Source organism: Leucoraja erinacea, chromosome 28 (assembly GCF_028641065.1).
Source record: "Leucoraja erinacea ecotype New England chromosome 28, Leri_hhj_1, whole genome shotgun sequence".
In the NCBI taxonomy this organism is placed as follows: domain Eukaryota; kingdom Metazoa; phylum Chordata; class Chondrichthyes; order Rajiformes; family Rajidae; genus Leucoraja; species Leucoraja erinaceus.
In genome coordinates, this window is record NC_073404.1 from 26,666,370 (window position 1) to 26,690,838 (window position 24,469).

The 24,469-nt window shown below is 40.7% G+C and overlaps 1 protein-coding gene across 3 annotated transcripts; it reads right to left on the reverse strand.

Moving 5' to 3' along the window:
* Positions 1-2,214: 2,214 nt before the first annotated feature.
* Positions 2,215-23,244, reverse strand: tmem248 (transmembrane protein 248). Of its 3 annotated transcripts, XM_055658080.1 has the most exons (8): positions 22,970-23,244; positions 21,020-21,123; positions 15,826-16,002; positions 14,199-14,484; positions 11,622-11,772; positions 8,159-8,342; positions 5,440-5,681; positions 2,215-4,265 (listed from the first exon to the last, which is right to left on the reverse strand). In XM_055658080.1, exons 3-7 carry the CDS (start codon positions 15,982-15,984, stop codon positions 5,454-5,456), a joined length of 1,008 nt encoding a protein of 335 aa, XP_055514055.1. In that variant the 5' UTR covers positions 15,985-16,002; positions 21,020-21,123; positions 22,970-23,244; the 3' UTR covers positions 2,215-4,265; positions 5,440-5,453. The 3 variants fall into 3 exon arrangements, with proteins under 3 accessions (XP_055514055.1, XP_055514056.1, XP_055514054.1); XM_055658081.1 differs by lacking the exon at positions 21,020-21,123 and having other exon boundaries at positions 5,538-5,681; XM_055658079.1 differs by lacking the exon at positions 21,020-21,123.
* Between the last annotated feature and the right edge of the window lie 1,225 nt (positions 23,245-24,469).

Sequence of the window (24,469 nt, forward strand, 5' to 3'; positions counted from 1 at the left end):
AAGTGAGGTTATCCACTTTGTTGGGGCATTGTTCATCAGTCATCTGTACAACTGCAGGACCTCTTTGCTCCTATACTCAACCCCTCTTGTTATGAAGGCCAACATGCCATTTGCTTTCTTCACTGCCTGCTGCACCTGCATGCCTACTTTCAGTGATTGATGAACAAGGACCCCTAGATCCAGTTGTACTTCCCCTTTTCCCAATTTGACACCATTTAGATAATAATCTGCCTTCCTGTTTTTACCACCAAAGTGGATAATCTCGCATTACATTAAACTGCATCTGCCCACTCACCCAACCTGTCCAAGTCACCCTGCATCTTCAGAGCACCCTCATCACAGTTCACACTGCCACCCAGCTTTGTGTCATCTGCAAATTTGCTAATGTTACTTTTAATCCCTTCATCTAAATCATTAATATATATTGTAAATAGCTGCAGTCCCAGCACCAAGCCTTGCGATACCCCACTAGTCACTGCCTGCCATTCTGAAAGGGACCTGCTAATCACTGCTTTGTTTCCTGTCTGCCAACCAATTGTCTATCCATGTCAGCACCCTACCCCCAATACCATGTGCTTTAATTTTGCCCACTAATTTCCTATGTGGGGCCTTATCAAATGCTTTCTTGGCTCTCCCTTGTCCATTTTTCTGGTTACATCCTCAAATTCCAGAAGATTAATCAAGCATGATTTCCCCTTCGTAAATCCATGCTGACTCGGCCCGATCCTGTTACTGCCATCCAAATGTGCTGCTATTTCATCTTTTATAATTGACCAGCATCTTCCCCACAACCAGGCTAACTGGTCTACAATTCCCAGCTTTCTCTCTCCCGCGTTTCTTAAAAGTGGGATAACATTAGCTACCCTCCAATCCACAGGAACTGATCCTGAATCTATAGAACATTGGAAAATGATCACCAATGTGTCCACGATTTCTAGAGCCACTTCCTCAAGTACCATGGGATGCAGACCATCAGGCCCTGGGGATTTATCAGCCTTCAGTCCTATCAGTCTACCCAGCACCATTTCCTGCCTAATGTGAATTTCCTTCAGTTCCTCCGTCACCCGAGATCCTCTGGCCACTAATACATCAGGGAGATTGTTTGTGTCCTCCTTAGTGAAGACGGATCCAAAGTACCTGTTCAAATTGTCTGCCATTTCCTTGTTCCCCATAATAAATTTGCTCTTTTCAGTTTTCAAGGGTCCAATTTTGGTCTTAACTAATTTTCTCCTCTTCACATGCCTAAAGAAGCTTTTTTACGGTCCTCCTCTATATTCTTGGCCTGTTTCTGTGCAACATCTCTTTATTTTTAAAAAAAACTTGGAAGAGGACTGAGTGCCCTCTATCACTGCTCTCTGTCTTATTGCAGCTGCTATCCCCTCAACCCCCCCCCCCCCCCCCCCCCCTCCCTCCCCACACTTTTTTTTTCTTCTTTTTTTTCTCGTTTTGTTTATCTTATCGTATTTGTGTGGATGTGTACGTATGTGAGTGTTGTTTGTCCCAGTTTGGTCCCGACCTGATTCGGGTGGATCGAGGGTGGGTAAGGGTAAGGGTTTTGAGGGTCGTTTACATACTGTTGTATAATTATGTCCTGACTATCACTGTCTGCTATCATTGTATGTATGCAAATTGCTGTGAAATTCAAAATTCAAATAAAAAGATTTAAATTAAAAAACAAAACTGCTGCTCCTACTACTGCCACACGGCACCAGAGACTTGGGTTTGATTCTAACCTTGGGTGCTGTGTGGGTTTTGCATGGTCTTGATTTTCCCCAGGTATACATTCTGTAATCCCACTTTTGCAACCACTCTCTTCACTTTGAACAATTTACTGATTATTAACCTACAAACCCACGCTCAGAAACAATCCCGGGTCTCTGGCATGCGAGGCATCGGGTCTACCATGTTGCACCTGTCATACTTGCCAAATATTCAGTATAAATTCTGTTGTTGTGGTTTGCCATCAGTGGGAACGCTTTAATGCGATGGGTTGCTCAGTCAGATTGATGATTTCATTACAATTGGTTGCCAAGGAATCTCTTCAAGTTGACGCCTCTCAGCAAATGATGTTGGAAGAGATGACTGAATCTTTGGAAGGCTGCCTCTTCTCGGTCAGCAGCAAGCACCAACTTACTTCACAAAGCAACAACATACAAACAGATGCATTATATTTGTCTCCGGATTAAGAAGTCCAATTAAGGAAAATACAACACGTAATTATTGGATTCTTTTATTCAGCAAAAGCAAATGCAAATCTTACCAAAAGCACAGTAATTCCAGAAATGAGAAAGATTGTCATAAAATAAATGTGCTATGATTACATTCATGCAACAAATAATACACGTCACAAAGCTTTTCCTTCCTAAACAAACTACAGGGTATCCTAACTAGTGCTCAGGCACTTTGCCAATGAACTGAGATTTGAGGCCACATAGCGACTGTTAAAAAATTACACTTACATAGGCAATCAATCTTAGTTTAAGCAATAGCTCTTAATCAGCACATCCCTAAATTTGAATCAGAAGGCATCAAAAAACAAAGTAAGTCACCTCCAAAGTAAGATGTGCCACATGTACGACATGGAGTATCTATCATGCCAACCTGAAGCATCAGTCAAGGCTGGTGGACTAAAATGTATTTTAAATTCACTAATTTATGCCTGCATACTTTGCATGCATTCCCGGGATATTGTGTTCCTTTCTACAAGGTAACCTCAGGTGATTAACTATTTGATCCCTGCATACTTACACACTAACACAACCAAACGTACACCCATCTAAAAAAATTGTCTGACAAAAAAAAAAGATTTTCCAAACTAATCCAAACATCGGTAAGTCTGAAATAGAGATTCATAGAAACTTGCTTGGAGAATAATATAATGTCCAAAAAGTGCACAATGACACAGACTTGTTCACACGTTTTAAATGAAAAACTTTCTCACTCATATCTGGATCCATAGAGTTATCAATGGCTGAACAAACAATCCACTTGGGTCAGGTTCAGTGCATCAAGTAACATGGGCTCATTTCAAAACTTAATGAATGGCAGGAAGGAACTATATGAAACTAAGCCAATAACCAAGCCAAGTCGGTGCTGTTTATTCACATTTCACCTGCGACTTACCAGATTACATTGTGTTCTAATTATTTTTTTAGAAACTCGGGAGTTTAAAAGACTGAGAATCTGCAAAACCAATTTCAGAAATCTGTTACCGATATTTATTGTGTGCCAAGTTCAGGTGCAACTGGGATCACATAGGTTATTTTATTCCTGGGGCTGAAGCCATATTTTTTGTGACTATTATTTGGAACATCTTGCTTCAAATAAATCAATAACCTCCATTTAAGCAATGTGAATTCAAATAAAAAGTTGTGTATTGGAGGGGGACATTAATGATTTTGCAACATTTACAGACAAGAAGACATAAAGGCCAATAGAAAAAGGTAATTAAGGCAATTTTGTGGATCATTTTGCTGACGGTACTATACATGCGATACATTTTGACTAGATGATGGTCGGAAACAAAACTGTGCACGCACACTTGCAAGCCATACATAGTCCACAGCCAGTGCTGGGCAATTCTAAGCAAGCAATTTTGTTGGACAGCAGTATTGTAAAATACACACCATATTCTGTATCCCTTTCCTGCAAGCTCAAGCAGTACCAAAATGCATTTATATTATACATTAATCTTCAAATTTCCAAAAGATGATGACTTTTCTGTCAAGCATTAACAAGAGATAATTGTGCTGAACCACATATACACATCAACTCCAAATACTCAACAGACCATTGGTGTCAGAAATGCAGTATTTACCACTACACCACATATTTCCAACATATTATTTACATATTTGATAAAACCTTAGTGAAAGTATTCTTGCAAATCAAAGCCTCAAAAGGGTTTAGTAAGTTTTAACAGGGAAAAAAAAAATTGCTTCTGATTGCGTGGTTAATCTACACGAACCTCATTTCTATACACCCACATGGTCTGGCAGCAGACAAACTTTTGATTTATTTTGTTGTAAAATAAAACTGCAGTTAGCTTGTGGCGGAAGTGCATTGATGGATTTCTTTTGGATATATCCTTACAAATATGTACAAAGTAAGTACAGGCACTTAAAACGTCTTTGGTTGGAATAAACCAACTTTGCAGGATACTGCATTCAAAGCGTCAATACCCATTCTCTTGGGCTTAACGTGCAAATGCTACAACCTGTCCATTTTCCAAAAATGAAGCTGTTTCATGCTTCTGATAGTGCAACCTGAAAATAAAATAAAAAAATAATTTGCAATGGTGAAAACACCACAAATTAGAAAAATAGATCAGCAGCAATTCATTGTGAGGTCAGTTTCTATCAGTTTTTATCATTAAATGCCACCCATTACTCCAGGGTAATTTGTGTTCAATTAGAGTAAGCACGAGTAATGCTCCTGACTACACACATTCTTGGTTAGAAATTAAGCCCCAATTTATGTTCAAATTTGGCTATCAAAGTCCAGTACAGACAGTGGAACAATTAAGCAATATATCATATTAACATTTTCAGTATATCAATATTTAATCATTTTGAATTTTAAATAATACTATGAAACTTGGGGACTTCTGGTGTTCAATGTATACGTTGAACAAATAATCCGTTATATATACTTTATAGTTAGATAATTTAAATATCAGCTCAAATGAGTACATTTATACTCTAGGCAGAGACATTTAACTAACGAGTCATACAGCGTGGAACAGACCTTTCGGCCCACTTTGCCCACGCTGGCCAACATGCCCCATCTAAACTGATCCCACTTGCCTGCTTTTGGCCCATAACCCTCATATCCTCAGCCCATCTGCCCAACCGAACAAGATCCTGGTGTCATCTTTGACAACCATCTTCACTATCTACATCTCCCACATTAGTGTCATCTGCAAACTTGCTAATCATGCCATGTACATTCTCATCCAAATCATTGACGTAGATAACAAACAGCTATGGCCCCAACACTCGAGGCGCACCACTAGTCACAGGCCTCCAGTCCGAGAAGCAACCTTCCACCATTACCCTCTGCTTCCTTCCATGAAGCCAATTTTCTATCCATCCAGCTATCTTTCCCATGCAAGCTAACCTTCCAGAGCAGCCTACCCCATGCGGAACCTTGTTGAATACCTTACTGAAATCCACATATACAACATCTACAGCTCTGCCGTCATAGATCTTTTTGGTCGCATCTTCAAAATACTCAATCAGGCTCGAGAGACGCGACCTCCCATGTACAAAACCATGTTGACTATCCCTAATCAGCCCTTACCTATCTAAATACATGTATATCTTATAACTTGGAATACTCTCTAGTATCTTTTAAGTTGAAAAGTCTGTAGTGTTGATCCAGGTAAATGCTACAATATACCATTTTAAATTAGGAAAATGAGAATAATTTAATACTCACAATTATGTACTGCATTAGTGTCTGTATTTAATAGGCATCACGATCAGAGTACAATTTTTCTTTAAATCAGTCCGAGTCACAGAAAAAGAAGAAGTTACCTTTTCTGGACAGAATTCACTATTGTTTTGCCGCACCTTCCCTGGTCGCCCTTTGATGACAGCATAGCAGAATATTGTAATTACCATTACAAACAGAAAATAACTGGTATGCATCAAATGTAAATTAATGAGTGAACGGTCATCCTGTAAATAAAATCAATACAATAATCATTTTTAAGATCAAAATTAATACAAAATCACAAAGGTATATTTTTCATTTTCTGTGTCCTCTGGTTTTCTGATATTTAAGTAATTTTGCTTTATTGGATGCTCCAGTTCATATTTAACTGTGGTTTTCACAAAAGTGAACCACTGAATGATATAACACAGAGGAATTTGGTCAATCATGGAAGAACTGCTATTAGAATTAAACTCGCCTAATATTTCCCCCATATCCCTGCAATTTAGTTCTTCAAGTGGTTTAATCAATTCCCTTTTGAAAGTGTTCTTGGAATCTTCTGACCTCACCCTTTCAGGCAGTCTATTATCACAACCCTTGGATTTTCTGACAGCCTGAAGGAGGGTCCCAACCCTGAAACATCATCTATCTACTGCCTGACCCTCTGGGTTCCTCCAGCTTTCCAGTTTTTTGTTTTTTTTAAACTTAAAAGTCCAGCATCTGCAGTCCCTTGTGTGTAAATAAACATGTGTCACCAGGTTAATAAACCCTTGACCATTGTAAATTAGCACATAAACTCAGTTTGTACACCATTGAACTTTGCCTTACATAGAATACACGTTTCTTTAATAGCTCAATTAATATCCAATCTCTCACTGCACAGAATTTTATCTCCGATGCCGCAGAGAAAACCATCCAAAGTTTGCCCAAAGTCTACCTTCTAGTCCAGACAGCATTATGATAAACTATTCCACCACCTCTCCAAAGTCTCAACATTCTTCCTGTAAAGGGGTGACCAGAACTGTACACAATACTCCCAATGTGGCCTAACAAAAGTCCTATAAAGTTCCAACATGACGTCCTCACTCCTATACTCAATGCCCGACCAATGAAGGCAAGCATACCATACACTTCTCTACTACTCTATCTACTCGTGTTGCCACTTTCAGAACGCTGTAAACTCAGACCCCGAGACCTCTCTGTACTTCAATACTGTTAAGGATTTTGACATTACGTGTATCATTTTTCCTTGCATTTGTCCTCCCGAAGAGCAATACCATACTTGCTCAGATTAAACTCCATACAGATTTATTTTAATTAACTAACTCTATTCTAACTAAGATCTAAAACTATGATCTAAACTAGTACGTAGATAACCTACCAGTGCAATATTTATGATCTCAGCCGATAATGTTTCTAATTTATCGACTGTTCTTAGAACCCTTATGAGACCTGATGAGTGGGTATAATTTAAAACAGTTCTCCTGCTCAGAGGAATATGATCTTGGGCAATTTCTGTGGACAGGATTTTATATGGTACAGCCTCAAGGGTGTCAGACTAGAGTGCTTTATCCTGTAGTAATAAATAACTTTGGGGCTCCCTCACTCATTAGCCAAGAATCAACATTCATACTCATCTACCTTGCTTTAACTTTCCTTCAAAAAAAGCTCAATCTTTTTTTTTGTTCTTTACAAGAGTCACAAGGATTGAGCAAATTAAAAAACGACTACATAAGCAAATGCTGTCATGTGGACAGAGCCATTCTAGTTTCATACTGGAGAATATAATGCCATCAATACACTCCAACCATGAATCCATTACTCTGACCAGAGGTTGAGGTATAACCATTTAAGTTACGCTGTGCCATGTGAAAATGCACGTTGCTACAAAATGGTACCGCTAATTGACATTATTGTATCTCAACATCAATTACCGAAAAACCTGATATGATGCAGATGGACTCAATAAATTTGATTGGTATTCTTAGAACTCTTACTGCCAAGTTAATTCTATTACTCATAGAGTGGTGCATTTAATGGAAATTTATTATACATGAAAAAGGTCAATTTATATCACGTAGCCCACTGAGACCAGACTCAACTGCTGCAATAACAACATGATATATATATATATATTTTGAGTATGAAGGAACTGCAGATGCTGGTTTACACCAACGATAGACACAAAATGCTGGAGTATCTCGGCGGGACAGGCAGCATCTCTAGAGAGAAGCAATGGGTGACGTTTCAGATCGAGTCTGAAGGGTCTCAACACAAAACGTGACCCATTCCTTCTCTCCAGAGATGCTGCCTGTCCCGCCGAGTTACTCCAGCTTTTTGATACATGTCATATTAAGTACAATTACCCATGTCTGCAAGAATAAATAAGGTTGGAACAGCTAATAAACTGTGAAGGGGCAAGTATTCAACAGAATCTGATACGATAAACTAGAAACATCACATTTCCAGTCTACTGATTAGCCTTGGTCCAGTGGTCAAGTAGTGTAGCCAATTTACAATTTACCAAAAACTGCAACTTATAATAAGATAGACTATTTTTTAATTCACACAATACTGAAAGGTAAAATTAAACATTGAATTTCACGTAACATTAATGTATAAAAAGTTTGAGTCATCGTAGCCCCAAAAAGGAAAAAATAACAGATGTAGAACAAAATTAGAAACTTTAGTTTTACAAACAAAGAGCGTGATGATTACTTACATCTGGCACGATGACCGTTAGTTTAGGATTGAGTGCATGATAAACTTTCCCGATTGCTCCTTTGTAACACCAAAATGGATTGTATTCTTGCGAGTATTTTGTATTTGCATCTCTCGCAGTGGTGAAGATCTTGTACAAGACGGTGGCATTACTGTAAGTTTCAGGAATGCAATGTGGAGGTTGGCTATGAAACACAATTGACTTATTATTTTATTGTTCTATCTGCTTTGAACACCAACCATTCATCACCTTGATGTTTCTGTCATATTTCCAGACAACATCGGAGGAGAATATTCACCAATTAAAGCCCGTCCCACTTACGTGTCCTTGGCACGCAAATTACGCGACCTCGTCGTCGCGTTGAGGGGCATGGGCATCGTGTGGGCGCGCGGGGCCTGTCCCACTGAGAAGCGCAGAGGGGTAGGGAGTATTGCGCGGCGCTCCGGGATTTTGTACCAAACTAAATCTTCGCTCGCCACCGGCCTCTCGCGTAACTAACGGCCAAAGTGGGACAGGCCCAAGACCCTGGCGCGACGCAACGTCTCACCTCCAACAGCAGCAGAAGCAGGCAAACGATCGCCGAGCTCAGCCTGGGGCTCACGGCCGTTGCGGATTGGGATCCGCCCCCACTTCTACTCCCAGAGCGGGGCCAAGAAAATTGAAGATAGACACAAAATGCTGGAGTAACTCAGCAGGACCAGCAGCATCTCTGGAGAAGGAATGGATGACGTTTCGGGTCAAGAGCCTTCTTTCAGACTGAAGAAGAGTCTCGAACTGAAAAATCATCCATTCCTTCTCTCCAGAGATGCTGCCGGTCCCGCTGAGTTACTCCTGCATTTTGTGTCCATCTTCAAATGACGTCACGGACTCCAGACGGCTGTGCGGGTGCATGAAGACGCGGGCGAATCTCGCGGGACCGTCACGCCTCAACGCGACCACGAGGTCGCGTAATTAGCGTGCCAAGGACACGTAAGTGGGACAGGAGCTTTAGTCTGTACTGAATCTTCAAGCAATCTCATCACTTCCTACATCTTGCGTAAGACGGAAATGCAGATGCTGGTTTACACCGAAGATAGACACAAAATGCTGGAGTAACTTCCCACATCTTTCCCTGCAACCAATTCCTTCGCACATGCCCATTAGAACTCTCTCACTCACCTATCATCTTGGGGCAATTTACAGTAGTCAATTAATTAAACAAGCTAGAATATCAACGCACCCAGGGGAAATCCACACTGTCACGTGGAGAGCATGTAATTCCATACGGACAGAGGTCAGAATCGTATCCAGGTCATTGGAGCAATAAGACAGGTGTGCTACTTACAACACCACCGTGACACCCTGTACTGCATCACTCAATTTGCACTCTTTGGATTATGCCAAAAAAGGCAAAAGTTTCAAATCAAGTATCCATTTAAAATTGTGATATTACCTAGATTATAATCACTTTTGATACTTGAAACTGAGTTTTCTAACAACCATATCACAATCACTGCTGGCTTTTAGTTCTGAACGATAATCCTTCTCCATCCTGCCTAAATCTTCTGAACCCTTTCAAGCTTGAAACCATCTTTCCTATAAAATGGTGACCAAATCTGAACAAAATATTTTAAATGTGGCCTCACCAACGTTTTATATAATGAACAAACAACTAATAAGCTCAGAGAACTTAACTGATTTACCGATGACGTTGATCACAGGCTGTTGGTTCATAATGGACAAGCGCTTAAGGAGATTTGCTTTGGAAACTGTCAAGGCAATTTCTACTGGTATAACAAAATGTTCTCAACTAATGCAATAGCCATTTCTAGTTAATCAAAACAACAACGCTTTCTTCTCTACCTAAATACAACCAGAATTCCCATGCCTATAGATCGTCAATTCACAGGGGCACAGCTGTTGAGAGAAAAAACCCGCGTAGGAACAGTTCTCCACACGCATACTGGAGGATCAGCACTTCACAGGTAGCTTGCAACCTAAAAGTATGAACATTGAATTCTCAAATTTCAGGTAACTAACCAACAAACAGCCACCACCCCCCCCCCCCCCCCCTTCAAGTAACCCTTGCTTTTCCTCTCTTTCCATCCCCCCCCATTCCCAGTTCTCCGACCAGTCTTACCGTCTTCGACCACATTTTATCTGTTTGCTTTGTTGTTACCTTCTCTCTGCAAACAATGATCTATTCTACATTTTTTTTGATCTCCATTCCCTTTGCCCCGTTTTTACAGGTTCACATTTCCTTATCTATCTATCTCCCTCCCCCCTGACATCAGTCTGAAGAAGGGTCTTGACCCGAAACGTCCCATTCCTTCTCTCCAGCGATGCTGTCTGTCTCGCTGAGTGACTCCTGCATTTTGCATCTATATACTTAGATGCATTATATTTTTAATTAACTCCTTTCCTCAATCTTTCCTCCTCCATTTCTGAAGATACAAGGCCACTGATAAATTCAGTTTCAGGAATAATGGGCATTCTCAAGTATCTCAATCAAGTGTATTATTTTTCAGAAAATCGCAGAGAATTTTGGGGAGCTGATCAAGCATGGAAGTAGATAAAAGAAAAGTCACCACTGGGCCCATTTTTGTCCATCCATTCAATCCACATATGTATGAGAGTGGTCAGGAACAGAAACTGGTTCCATTTTCTTGGTAGTCTAAAGTTCACCCATTATTGCACACCTGCAACAAGCAAGGTTTTTATTTCGTGACTCAACCATGTATTGAAAATCTAATTTTCTCGCTATTCCAATGGGCAGAGAATTGCTTTCAAACTAATGTCTGATGGCTGCTGTAAGAATTGTCAACTCCACTGTAGTTTGAGAGTCTGCCCTATCCAAAAACAATAGCTTAGCAAGCAGAATTTGAATTTCATCATGGAATACAGTAGACTGCCAAAGTTTTAGACACAATTCAGGCAATTTCATTTATTTCCCCTCACCCCACCAAAGAGTCTGAATTAAGTATGGATAAATTCAATAAAATCTGTCATCTGCCACTGGAGAGTCTCAAAATAATAATAATAAATTTTATTTATGGGCGCCTTTCAAGAGTCTCAAGGACACCTTACAAAATTTAGCAAATAGAGTAAAAACATGTAAGCGGAATGAAATAAATAGTAAAGACATCACCAGTACACAAATTAAAGACGGAATTCAATCCAAAGACAAAAATCAAAAACACAATATGAAGAGAGAGCAGCGGCAGCTAAAGCGCGCCAGCGTACACTCTCCCTTCCGGCAGCCATCTTGGACACAGAATAAAATAATCATTTACACACAAAAAAACATCCCCCCACAATGGTTACCACTGTGGGGGAAGGCACAATGTCCAATCCCCAAAAGTTCATACTGTAGCTCGTGTATAATATTTTAAGATTATTACAAGGTAATTCATGTGTTTAAAAAATTGAAAACATGATTTCTCTAGATCTATTTGATAAAAATCCATCAGAGAGCAATACTCACACAGTGACAGGGAAAACATTAGTTGCTGCAGTGATGGTCATACAAGTGGTGTAAACCATCTGCTCACAGTGACTGTGGAGAATACATTCATCTGCGTTCCAGGAAGTTGGTAAGGTAAATGTAATATTCATTTCTTCATGTGCTTCTCGTCCTACAAGATAACCACAACACAACACATTATTTTATGAATACTCAAAAGCCTGCCACGGAGCAGCTAATTTTGAAGTAAAGAACATGATCTTGATTAAAATTAATTTATACATGTTGAAATGTATTTAATGCTTGTAATGTTTATTAAAAAGATTGGTACCTCTATTTTGCACGACATTGACCAACATATGCTAGGGAAGGGGTAAATATACTATTTGTATACTTTATGGGTGCAACATGTAACAAAATGTACCAGAAGAATGAAACTGATGTGTATTAATTCACATGATTGAAATAAAATCAGTAATTAATTGTTCAGGAATACAAATCACTTGATACACTTTCAAAACATGCTTAAGCTCCAGACCACAAAGTAGAAATATTTTCAGGGTATTTTATTCAATTTGTTTCCCTCGATTTCATTTGAATTGAATCGAGTTGAATAAATGTTATTCGACAAATGTGTATACATACAAGGAATTTGCCTTGGTGCTTTGCTCGCAAGTAACAACGCGATATGCAGTAGACAATTAAAAATAAAACATTATTGTTTTATGCAAGACATATACAAGATGCAAGACAACATGCAAGACAAATTGTGGAGAAAAGCTAAATTATTTCTAGCAATTTGGGGATTTCTACCTAAAACTACACAAACTGCAACCAATTGTGTCGACTGGCCAACATTCACTGGCATAGTGGAGTGGACAACAAAAGAGGAGTTGAAGGCAATATTCATCAGCCACGATCAGGGAGGCACGGTGGCACACCGGAAAAGTTGCTGCCTTACAGTGCCAGAGATCCTGGTTTGATCCCGACTATGGGTGCGATCTGTACGGAGTTTGAACGTTCTCCCCCTGATTGCATGGGTTTTCCCTGGGAGCTCTGGTTTCCTCCCTCACTCCAAAGACGTACAGGTTTGCAGGCTAATTGGCTTGGTAACATTGTAAATGGTCCCTAGTGTGTGTAGGGCAGTGTTGAAGTGCGAGGATCGCTGGTGCGGACTGGTTGGGCCGAAGGGCCTGTTTCAGCTCTGTATCTCTAAACTAAACCTTTGCCTCCACCCCATCACAGGCAATCTCCTGCAACATACAAGATCCTAAGGAGAACACAAGAGACTGCAGATCTTGAGCAAAGTACAAAATATTGGAAGAACTCAGCCTCTCGGGTAGAGTCAGTGGAGGGAAATAGACAAGACAATGTTTCGGGGCGGAACCCTTTTTCGGAAGTTGGGACCCAAAACATTTCTGCCCAAGATCCTAAAGGAGCTTGCCAGAGTCGATGGTGAAATGGTTCTCTAGTGGGAGGGTCACAAATAAGGGGACATAGGTACAAAATAAGGGGCTGATCATATCAAACTGAGGAGCATGGAAACTTCACCGAGGTTAGTGAATCCCTGGAATTCTCTGTCCAAAAGTGGGGGAGTCAAGATCATCAGATATGCATTAGGTGGAGATAGGTAATTATTTGAAATATCATGGAACTAAGGGTAATGGTAATCTGCACAGTTGAGTAGACAACAGAAGAGGAGTTGGTCAATATACATCAGCCACAATCTCGTGAATATCTGCTACCCGATCTCAAACATATTTTGAAATAAACTAGTCTCAATTCTTAAAATCAATTCAGAAAACATTGATATCTACAACACCACTAGCGGCATCTTTCGTTCACTTTTAGAAGGCAAAACAAAGTCTTATTTATTCAGAAAATTAAAAAGTATCTCAATTGCGTTTTCTGATAAGAGATCTAAACCGCTGAAAATGTCGTACAAAATCGTAAGTCACTCACTTTGGTCTTACAGGTGGGATCTCTGAAACAAAACTCAATTTTATAATCTTAAGATCATTTAGTTTATATATGAAATGGTAATAAATGATACGCTATAGGACATTAAGTCATGGGGCAGCACAATGGTGCGGCAGTAGAGTTGCTGCCTTACAGCACCAGAGACCCGGGTTTGATCCTGTCTACAACGGGTGTTTGTGTGTTCTCCCTGTGACCATGTGTGTTTTTTCTGGTTGCTCTGGTTCCTCTCACAGTCCAAAGACATATAGGTTTGTATGTTAATTGGCTTCGGTAAAATTGTAAATTGTCCCTGGTGTGTAAGATAGTGCTAGTTTACAGGGTGATCACCAGTTGACGAAGACTCGGTTGGCTATCTAAAGTCTTTTTGTTTGTGGAAATTCAATTCCATGAGAATCATGCAAATCAACAATTACAGTATAATTAAAAGTTAAAAAAAAACATCTGTTTGCTAAGCATAAAGGAGGCAGAATTTAAAAATGTCATTATAAATTAAGTCAACATTAATACGTCTGCAAGTAATATTAGGCAATAGATATGAAATGATATAAAAGGCAATCACAAGATTAAACAATGGATCATTAACACAGACAAAGATCCTGCTGATTTCAGTGCTTTTACCTGACAATCCGATTTGATGTCCAAAGATCGTTGCGCTAAGATGTGTAATATTGCGTGAGTAGCCACCAAACGGTTTTAAAGGATCCAGTGTGAGCGTTATTGTAACAGAAATGTTTATTGGTCCAGGATCTTCCAGAAGTTGTGGAGATTGAGTGGAGCTTCGCATTTGCCCACTTGTTACTGTGCTCTCCGGGGTGAAGGTTTCATTGATGAGGTGCTTTAATGTTTCATTCTCAGATATACACAAGTCCAGATCATTAAACTTCAACAAAAATGTGTTCCAGTCCTAACAGGAAACAAAACCATGCTTAAGTGTTTGATGTTTCATCTTTAAACATAAACCTTAATAACAATCATTATCCTGGCATAAATCAAACTAATTATGACCTATTTTTATTGGCCACCTGCCACTGTGAAGTGACTCATTGCCACTGGAGCTTCCTCATATCCAACTTCCCAGCACAAAGGGGGCTGGGGCTCAGTTGCAGAGTAAGCAGACAGAAGGTAGACACAAAAACCTGGTGTAGTTGACGTTTTAAGTCAAGATCCTTTCTAAACAGACAGATTTCTTGAAGTAAGGGAGAGAGATGCACTTCCTTTGAATGTTCCAACTAATGATCCAAGGATGCCGTTAAAAAAAATAGAACATCACAGATCTGCAATTAACCTGCTGTAGTGTCCTAGGAGGCATCACATAAGCATTATCAGTCAAAATTGGGCAGTGCTATGGAGATATTATGGCAGATGATTGCAAATTTGGGCCCCATATCTGAGGAAGGATGTACTGACTCTGGAGAGGGTCCAGAGGAGGTTCACAAGAATGATTCCAGGAATGAGTGGGTTAGTATACGATGAGCATTTGATAGCATTGGGCCTCTACTCGCTGGAGTTTAGAAGGTTAAGGCGGGACCTCATTAACACTTACAGAATAATGAAAGGCATTGATAGAGTGAATCCAGTGGTGGGAGAGTCTAAGACCCGAGGTCATAGCCTCAGAATTAAAGGGTGTGTTCACATGGTCATAAGTGATAGGAGCTGAATTAGGCCATTCGGCCCATCACGTCTACTCCACCATTAAATCATGGCTGATGTACCTCTCCCTTCTAACCCCATTCTCCTGCCTTCTCCCCATAACCCCTGACACCCGTACTAATCAAGAATCTATCTATCTGCATTAAAAAATATCCATTGACTTAGCCTCTACAGCATTCTGTGGAAAAGACCCTCTGACTAAAGATATTCCTCATCATCCCCTTCCTAATTCGGAGGCTATGACCTCTAGTCCTAGACTCTCCCACTAGTGGAAACACCCTCTCCACATCCACTCTATCCAAGCCTTTCACTATTCAGTACGCTTCAATGAGGTCACCCCTCATTCTTCTAACCTTCTAAGTCTTAGCATGAAAACAGGGACAGATTGCTTACACGTACAAAAGCAAGTTTGAGAGCCTAACCTTGCTTTACTCCAGCTTCCAGCCCATATAAATTAACCTTGGAGTAAAGTTACACTCTAATCTAGTCTATGAATTGTTGGTAGCAATCTTGTAAAAATTAAACATGGCAGGAGCTTTTTTTTTATTAAATTCACTTCCAACCAATAAATGAGAGAATAGAAGAGAAACGATACCTCGGTCATTTCTGGAGACTTGATCTGTTTTATTTTAAAGAAGTATCCCAATGTCAGGAAAGCTATGGCCATGGCACTGACACTAATCATAAACACCACCAGGGGAGGACGGCTGCTGATGTACACCTTCAGATTCTCCAGTGGATGGACTGTCAGCATGGTTCCAGTTAAGTAAACCTACAAAAGAGAAGGTTTGTTAAACTCACAACAAGAATTGATGTTATCCACTGCCTTAAGTGGAAGGGAACGTGAGATATACTAAAATTCATGATTTTGTACGTCGGTTTTAAAAGCTGGTCAGGTTTATTTAGGGAGAGACAATGAGATCATGCTGAATGAAAATTGAGGCTGAGTATAGGTTTGGAAAATAAGCAGCAGATAAACTTTTAGGTACTTGATAGAACAGCGGAAATATTTTTGGAATGCATGCTGCGTTCAGTGACAATGTTGATAAATATTCAATTTTGATTCACAAAATAATTTAGAACGAAGTTAAAATCCAAATATCCAATGTACAGCTCTTTTAAAGTGTGGAAGAGCTGACCAGAAATAAAGCTGTCATCCAAATAATTTTTATTTCAATTAATACTCTAAAATTAAAATGCACATTCCCACAAGCAAGCAATCCTGCAGATAGTAGTTCATGAAATACATCTTTTAAAAATGCAAATTGACAAATCATTTCTTACTACATGGCTACTTTCTTGAGACAATCACTTCACAAAAATGTACAAAAATGTAATTTACCTTTCTGAATGCAATAACTTTAAACTGCTTCAAGCAAGTTAATTACCTTTTATTCCAGTTTTACTTCTTGGTGTTTGCACACCAAGGAAAAATTCTTAATTTCCAGATGGAATAAAAAATAGCTCAGTAGATCAATACTGAGCCGAGGAGGGAAAAAAACAGGCAGCTTTAATCCACCCAAAGGAATCAACCACAAAACTTTAGGGGGATATTTCTGTGCAACATTATTTTCCTTAATTGACTCTTGCCACAGAATTACGTATATCCTTTACCTGGTATTCTGAACTGAATACAAAACAGGAACTCAAAAACAGGATATGCGGATACAATGCAACATGATAGGTGCTTGCAGAAGGTAATTATTGAAATGTAAATATGCCGTGCAGATGGTGTACAAGCCCTTTACATATTTGCTTTGTGTTATTTTCTTGGGCAGAATACACAAGTATTACCAAATAAGTTGAATTACAGGATACAAATTTACACCTAATGAATTTATGTGAATAAAATAAACACAGAGTATACAGAAAACAGAAGTGGTTGTGCAAGTTCAATCGCAGACTGCTGGTTCACAGACCACTTAAGGAGGGTTCACTTTGGTAAATGACAAGGCAATCTCTTCCATTGAGCGCTGTACTCTATCAAACAATGTTCTAGTTAATTAAAACAACAACCATTTCTCTACAGCTTACAAAACAAACCAGAATTCCCTTGTCTATAGAGCATGCACCCAGAGGAGCATTACTGTTGAGAAAAACTTCCTACAGCATCACGTCTCTATTTATAAAATGGGAATCAAACTCGTACAGCACAGAAATAGGCCCTTCAGCCCAACTTGCCCATGCCCGACTAAGGTGCCCCATCTACAGTAGTCCCACCTTCTCGTGTTTGGCCCATATCCCTCTAAACCTTTGCTATTCGTGTATCTGTCCAAATGCTGTTATAGTTCTTGCCTTAACTACCTCCTCTGGCAGCTCATTCCATATAGCCACTACCCTGTGTGTGAAAAAGATTCCTATTAAATGTTTCCCCTCTCACCTTAAACCTATATCCCCTGGTTCTTGATTCCCTACTCTGGGTAACAGACTCTGTGCATTCACTCTAACAGCTCTCCACCTGATCTTACACACCTCTATAAGTTCACCCCCATCCTTCTGTGCTCAAAGAGGTATAGTACCAGCATGCCCTATAGATCAGGCCCTCATGTCCTGGCAACATCCTTGTAAATATTCGCTGCACTCTTTCCAGCTTAACAACATCCTTCCTAGAACAGTTTGACAAAAAATTGAACATAATACTCCAAATGCTGTCTCACCAACGTCTTGCACACCTGCAACTTAACATCTCGACTTCTGTACGCAATACCCTGCCAGATGAAGGCCAATGTACAAAAGCTTTCTTGACCACCCTACCTGTAGAGCCACTTTCAAGAAACTACGTACCCACACTCATTGATCCCTCTGCTCCACAACACTCCCGAGGGCCCTGCCATTCACTGTGTAGGTCTGCCCTAGTTAAACTTCCAAAAATGCAACGCCTCTCACGTATCTGCATTAAACTCCATTAGCCATTCTTTAGCCCACTTGCCCAACTGATCAAGATCCTGCTGTAATCTTTGTTAACCATCTTTGCTATCTATGACACCACAAACTTCAATGTCATCTGCAAATTTATTAATTATACCTTCGACATTCTCATCTAAATCGTTGTTAAAACCACAAACAACAATGGGCCCAGCACTGATTCAAGGCACACGACTAGTGACAGGCCTCCAGTATGAAAAATAACCATCCATCATTACCCTCTCCTTCCTTACATGATGCCAATTCGCTATCCAGTCAGCTAGCTCTCCCTAGATCCCATGCGATCTAACATTCCAGAGAAGCCTACCATACATAACCTTACCAACAGCCTTTATGAAGTTCAAATAGACAATGTCTATAACTTTTTTGTTACTTCTTCAAAAAACTCAGATTCATAAGACTTGGTCTCCAACGTACCCATGGTCTCCATGCTGTCTATCCCTAATCAGCCTCTCTATCCAAATCCATGCCTCGCCTCTCAGAATACTCTTCAGTAACTTGCTTACAGTTCCCAGGCTTTTCCTTGCAGCCCATCATAAACAGAGGCACAACATTAGCCACCCTCTAGTCTTCCGGTACTTCACCAGTGTCCTATGTTGATTCATATATCTCAGCCAGGGTGTCTCAATTTCTTCTTTGGCTTCCCACAGTGTTGTCAGATATATCTGATCAGGATGGATACAATTGGGAAAATAGAGTTCATATTAGGAAATTGCAATATGGACAGTTTTCTTGGAACGTAATCGCTCTTTAATGCAGGAAGACACTGGAATTGCCAAACATACTCCTGCTCAGAATCCAATCTAGATTCACAGCAATACACCTAGTCAACATCGCAGACAGGAAAAGAAACTTGCCAAAATGAGCTTAGTGCATTACAGTTCAGTACTGACTTGGCCCAGTCCCATTTGAGCCTTTAGAACTACGTGAACATCTAGTTTCCCTACCTGTTGAGAAGGGAGTTCCTCAGATTGATTCTGACACGGTTGAATTGACGCAAGGCTGGAGATTAAGTAGATCAGGTTTGTACTAGAGTTTGTACATACAAAAAGTGACCTCATTGAAATGTACAATATTCTTCAGGGGCTTGAGAATAGATATGCTCCTATTAATCAAATGTATGGAGTCATACCATTCAGGATAGAGATGAGGAGAAATGTCTCCACATAGAGGGTCACCAATCTTCAGAATTTACTACTTAATAGGATTATGAAGGCTCAATAACTATATACCAGGCAGAGATTGACAGATTTGTACAAACAAAATGAATCAAGGGATATGGAATTATTACAAGAGAATATGTAAAAAAAAAATTAAATCACTCGTGATCTTATTGAAAAATGCAATAGACACAAGGGTATGAATGTGCTACTGTTTAAGAAGGAACTGGAGATGCTGGAAAATCAAAGGTAGGCAAAAATGCTGGAGGAACTCAGCATAAGAGGCAGCATCTATGGAGCGAAGGAAATAGGCGACGTTTCGGGTCGAGAGCCTTCTTCAGACTACTGTTGTTCTAATGTACTACTGTTGTTCTTTTTCTCATATTCTAAGACAGACCTGAACTCATGGGATCGCTCTCTCTCAGCCGGTTCCTAAATTTACTGTTTACATATTTCATTATTATAACTCCTTCCACATTCCCACATTCCATAAGAAAACAACTGTAACGCATCCATCTTTGGCCGATTAACTTTGTTCCAATGACATCCAATGTAAACTTAACACCGAGCATTTTATTCGAGAGCTGTAGACATCAGTTTACAAAAAAGAGCAAAATGTTGGAGTAATTCAGCAGGTCAGGCAGCATCTCTGGAGAAGAAGGGTCTCGACACGAAACGTCACCCATTCCTTCTCTCCAGAGATGCTGCCTGTCCCGCTAAGTTACTCCAGCATTTTGAGTCTGTCTTCAGTTTAAACCAGCATCTGCAGTTCTTTCCTACACACATGATAAACATCGGTAGGTCTGGAAGAACTCTCATACAATTATAGCCTCATCCACATCCACAATTGTAATCATTCCACGAATGAAAACTTTGTTTTCAGTTCTTTGGCCAAAAATTCCTCCCAAACAGTTATTTCTCAACTCTTACCACTTTGATAGAAACATATTAAAATCAATGAATCATTATAAAACTAATAAGAAACTGAAGTTATGGAAATATTTCATGGCTTGTTACTCAGCAGCATTAAAAATAAATGATAATGCTTTTAACAACTCTGAAAGGAAATGAACAGTGAATAGTTGTTTATAATGATTCATGAATTGGTATTATGGGAGAACGTGTCAATTTATTAGTGAAAGACCAATGTGGAACATTCCAAGGCATCATCCTCATCATAATCCTCCGTCAATTTTTCCACCTCCAACGGGATCCCATCACTACTCACATCTTCCCATCTCCACCCCTTTCCACAGAGACCAGTCCCTCGAGACACAACTCCCTGGTTCACTCATCCCTTCTCACCCAAACCACCCCCTCCCCAGGTACCTTCCCCTGCAGCCACAGGAGATGCAACACCTGTCCTTATACCTCCACTCTCAATTCCATCCAGGGTCACCTGGCAGTCCTTTCAGGTGAGGCAGAGGTTCACTTGTACTTCCTCCAACTTCATCTACTGTAACCATTGTTGTCAGTGTGTGTGCTCCTATATATTCGCGAGATCAGCGCAGACTGGGCAATCATTACACTGAACACTTACGGTCAGTCCGGGCTTGGCCTGTGCGATCTCCCGATTGACATATTTTAAGTCCCCTTCCCATACTGACCTATCTGCATCACCTCTTCCCCAGCCAACAATGGGCTGTTCTGGGTTCCACATTCCTTGATCATCTGTTACCGGCGATTTGTTCTGCCTTTTCCTACCTTCAGTTCCCTCCCTTCTACTTCCAGTCTGAAGAAGGGTTCCGACCCGAAAGGTCACCCATCCTTTTCTCCAGAGATGCTGCCTGACCTGCTGTGTTGTAGGTCTGGAATCAAATTATAGGGAGTAGTAAAAGGAGCTTTCTTTCTCTAAAGGGCATAAGTGAACATTTTGGTTTTTAACAACCAGAGTTTACAAAAGTTCCCATTACTGACACTAAGACTGAATTCTAGACTAATACCTGTTCCTATATTGAACTAGTTTTACATTCAGGTATTGAGATAGAATTTGAACACGTAGAAACAAAGAACTATAGATACTGGTTTACAAAAGAGAGTAAAAGTACTGGAGTAACTGGTTTACTCCAGAGTAACTGGTTTACAAAAGAGAATAAAAGTACTGGAGTAACTCAGCGGGTCAGGCAGCATCTCTGGAGAACATGTACAGGTGATGTTTCGAGTCAGAACCCTTCTTCAGACTGATGCATCTGGATTAGTTAATCAGGAGAGAACATTATGTGATTGAATCACTGAACAACTGATTCTATGGATAACTTTAAACAAGCTTGCAATAGGTCGTTGATAATGAAGCGATGGTGAGAAAGAAAAAGACAAATATGTCAAACTAAGCCTAACTACTCTTTCAAACAAAACAGCACCGATATAAAGTGTGTAGGAAGGAAATGCAGAGGCTGGTTTACACCAATTATAGACACAAAATGTTGGAGCAACTCAGCGGGTCAGGCAGCATCTCTGGAGAAAAGGAATGGGTTATGTTTGAGTCTGGACCCTTCTTCAGTCTGAAGAAGGGTGTCAGCCCGAAACGTCACGCATTCCGCCTCTCCAGAGATGCTGTCTGTCCTGCTGAGTTACATTTTGTGTCTACCGCCAGTATAAAAACTTAAATGGTCTATTCTTTTAGGTCACCTGCACGATTGAGGCATCAGCCACATAACTAAGAATAGAATCAATAATAACATTTCCAAGTCACAGAGCATGGATGGTATCGATTACATAACATTGTTATAACAGATAGTTCAAAATTCTGCGATGCAATCTCCTTACGTCACAGTAGATATTTAAACAATTCATTAAGTTAATTCTGACACACAAAATTAACCTTATAATTTAAGGTGAGGGGGAAAGATTTAATATGAACCTGAGGGGTCACTTTTTTTTATACAAAGGGTGGCAGGCATTTGGAACGAGCTGCTAGAGGAGGTAGTGGCAGGTACTATCGCAACTTTTAAGAAACATTTAGACAGGTACATTGATAGGATAGGTTTAGAGGGAAATGGGGCAAACGCAGGCAGGTGGCACTAGTGTAGATGGGACAAGTTGGTTGGTGTGGGCAAGGGCCTGTTTCCACGCCGTATGACTCTATAATGTTACATTACCCTGCAGCAAGTTAAAATCTAAAGCACTGCAAAACTCTTTGTAGATGTTTATGTTGGATGTGTATTGGGAACAGCAGGAAAGCCCTCGTTCCCTGAGCTCCAGGTACAAAACAAGGAACAAACAGCGAGGAGTAAACAGGGCGGAGCGAGACACATATGTGGAGATGATTTCAGTGGAGCAGGAGCAGGTAGAAACAATGGGTTTGTAAAATATGTGGAGATGATTTCAGGATAATATGTGGAGGAAAGAGAAATATGTGTACGAAGGAACTGCAGATGCTGGTTTACACCGAAGACACAGAATGCTGGAGTAACTCAGTGGGTCAGGCAGCATCTCTGGAGAGGAGTGGGTGACATTCCGGGTCGAGACCCAAACACAAATATGTCAATATGTCCCGCTGACGGCATTTTGTGTCTATGTTGTGGGTCCCACCCCTACATGAAGGGTTTAACAGGTCGCGGCCTACTCCGAACTTGGCAGCAGCGCAGCCTGCGCCTTTCCTGGAGCCCGGGCCCGGTCCCGTCGCTTGGCAGCGGGTTGGGGGGAGGGACTCACCATCCTCAGGCCGTGGCCGAGCCTCCTGAGCCGGCGGTGCTGTCGAGGCGGCGAGGGGAGGGAAGCGGCGGCGCTGGGCTGGGCTGCGCTGCGGGCCGCCTCTCGGCATCTCTCAGGCCGCCGCCACCATCATCATCATCATCACCACCGGGGGGGCGGCCGGCGGGCGGCTCGGCATGGCGGGGTCAGGGGGCAGGGGGGCCGCCTACAGTCGACGGGGAAGGTGAAGGAAGGAGGAGGGTGATGAAGCCGCTCAGTGTCCGCCCGTCCCGTCCCGCTTCCGCCCGTGACTAGGCCGACGCTGCCTGCGTTGATCACACGCACAACGCACAACATCAAAACCTCCCCAAACTACACTCACTGGGTGAGAACACAATTATTATACATTGCAAGTGTTTCATTGCCATTTGTCCCACACAGCACAATCATATTCTTACATGCAACAGCACAACAGAATATGTAAACTCTGTAAACAATTTAATATATATAGATAGATAGATAGCCTTTTATTGTCATTCAGACCGAAGTTACAGCAGTCATACATATAATACCATACAATAAAACAACAATAAACACATATTAACATCCACCACAGTGAGTCCACCCAGCATCTCCTCACTGTGATGGAGGCAAAAGTCTTTGGTCTGCAGTCTCTTCCCTCCTCTTCTCCCTCTGCGCTGGGGCGATACCCCCCCCCCGCGATGTTAAGAACAGTCCCGCGGCTCAAACACGTTGAAGCTGCCGCCCAGCAGTCCTGCAGACGCAGCCGCTGGCCCGCGGCCGAACCCCGGACTCAGGCCACCACCGCCAGAACACCGTCCCAGCCATATATATATTATAAATACAATATATTTAATCTGTAAACAATATACAAGATTCAAGAGAGTTTATTGTCATGTGTCCCAGATAGGACAATGAAATTCTTGCTTTGCTTCAGCATAACAGAATATTGTTGATTCTTTGGAGACCAGGTTTGCAGAGACTAAAGGTGGCATATAACGATGCCATGAGAACACTGCTAAGGAAACCTAGATGGTGTAGTGCCAGTAATATGTTTGTGGCTGCACGAGTCAGTACTTTAGAAGCTATCCTAAGAAATCACATGTATAAATTCACTTGCAGGATAAATGACTCTAAAAATGTAATTATTGTGGCCTTGTCAAACATAAGGGTTAGCACTACACGCTACGAATCCCAGCTGTGGAGACACTGGTATGTTGTCTCGTTGTAGGACATTGATCATTCTTTTAATCTGGATTTTGAACTTATGTATTGTGTTTTTAAATATATATAATTTATGATGCTTTTATAAAGGATATACTAAGATTTTATATGTACTTTATGATATTTTTTAATATGCAATGCATTTTTTAATGTAATGTTGCCCCTTGTCTGGACCTCCAGTCCGTAATAAAGTTTATTGTTATTAGTATTAATATTGTAAGCATAAATAAATACAGAACAGATCAGTGTGTCCATATACCATTGAATATATATATA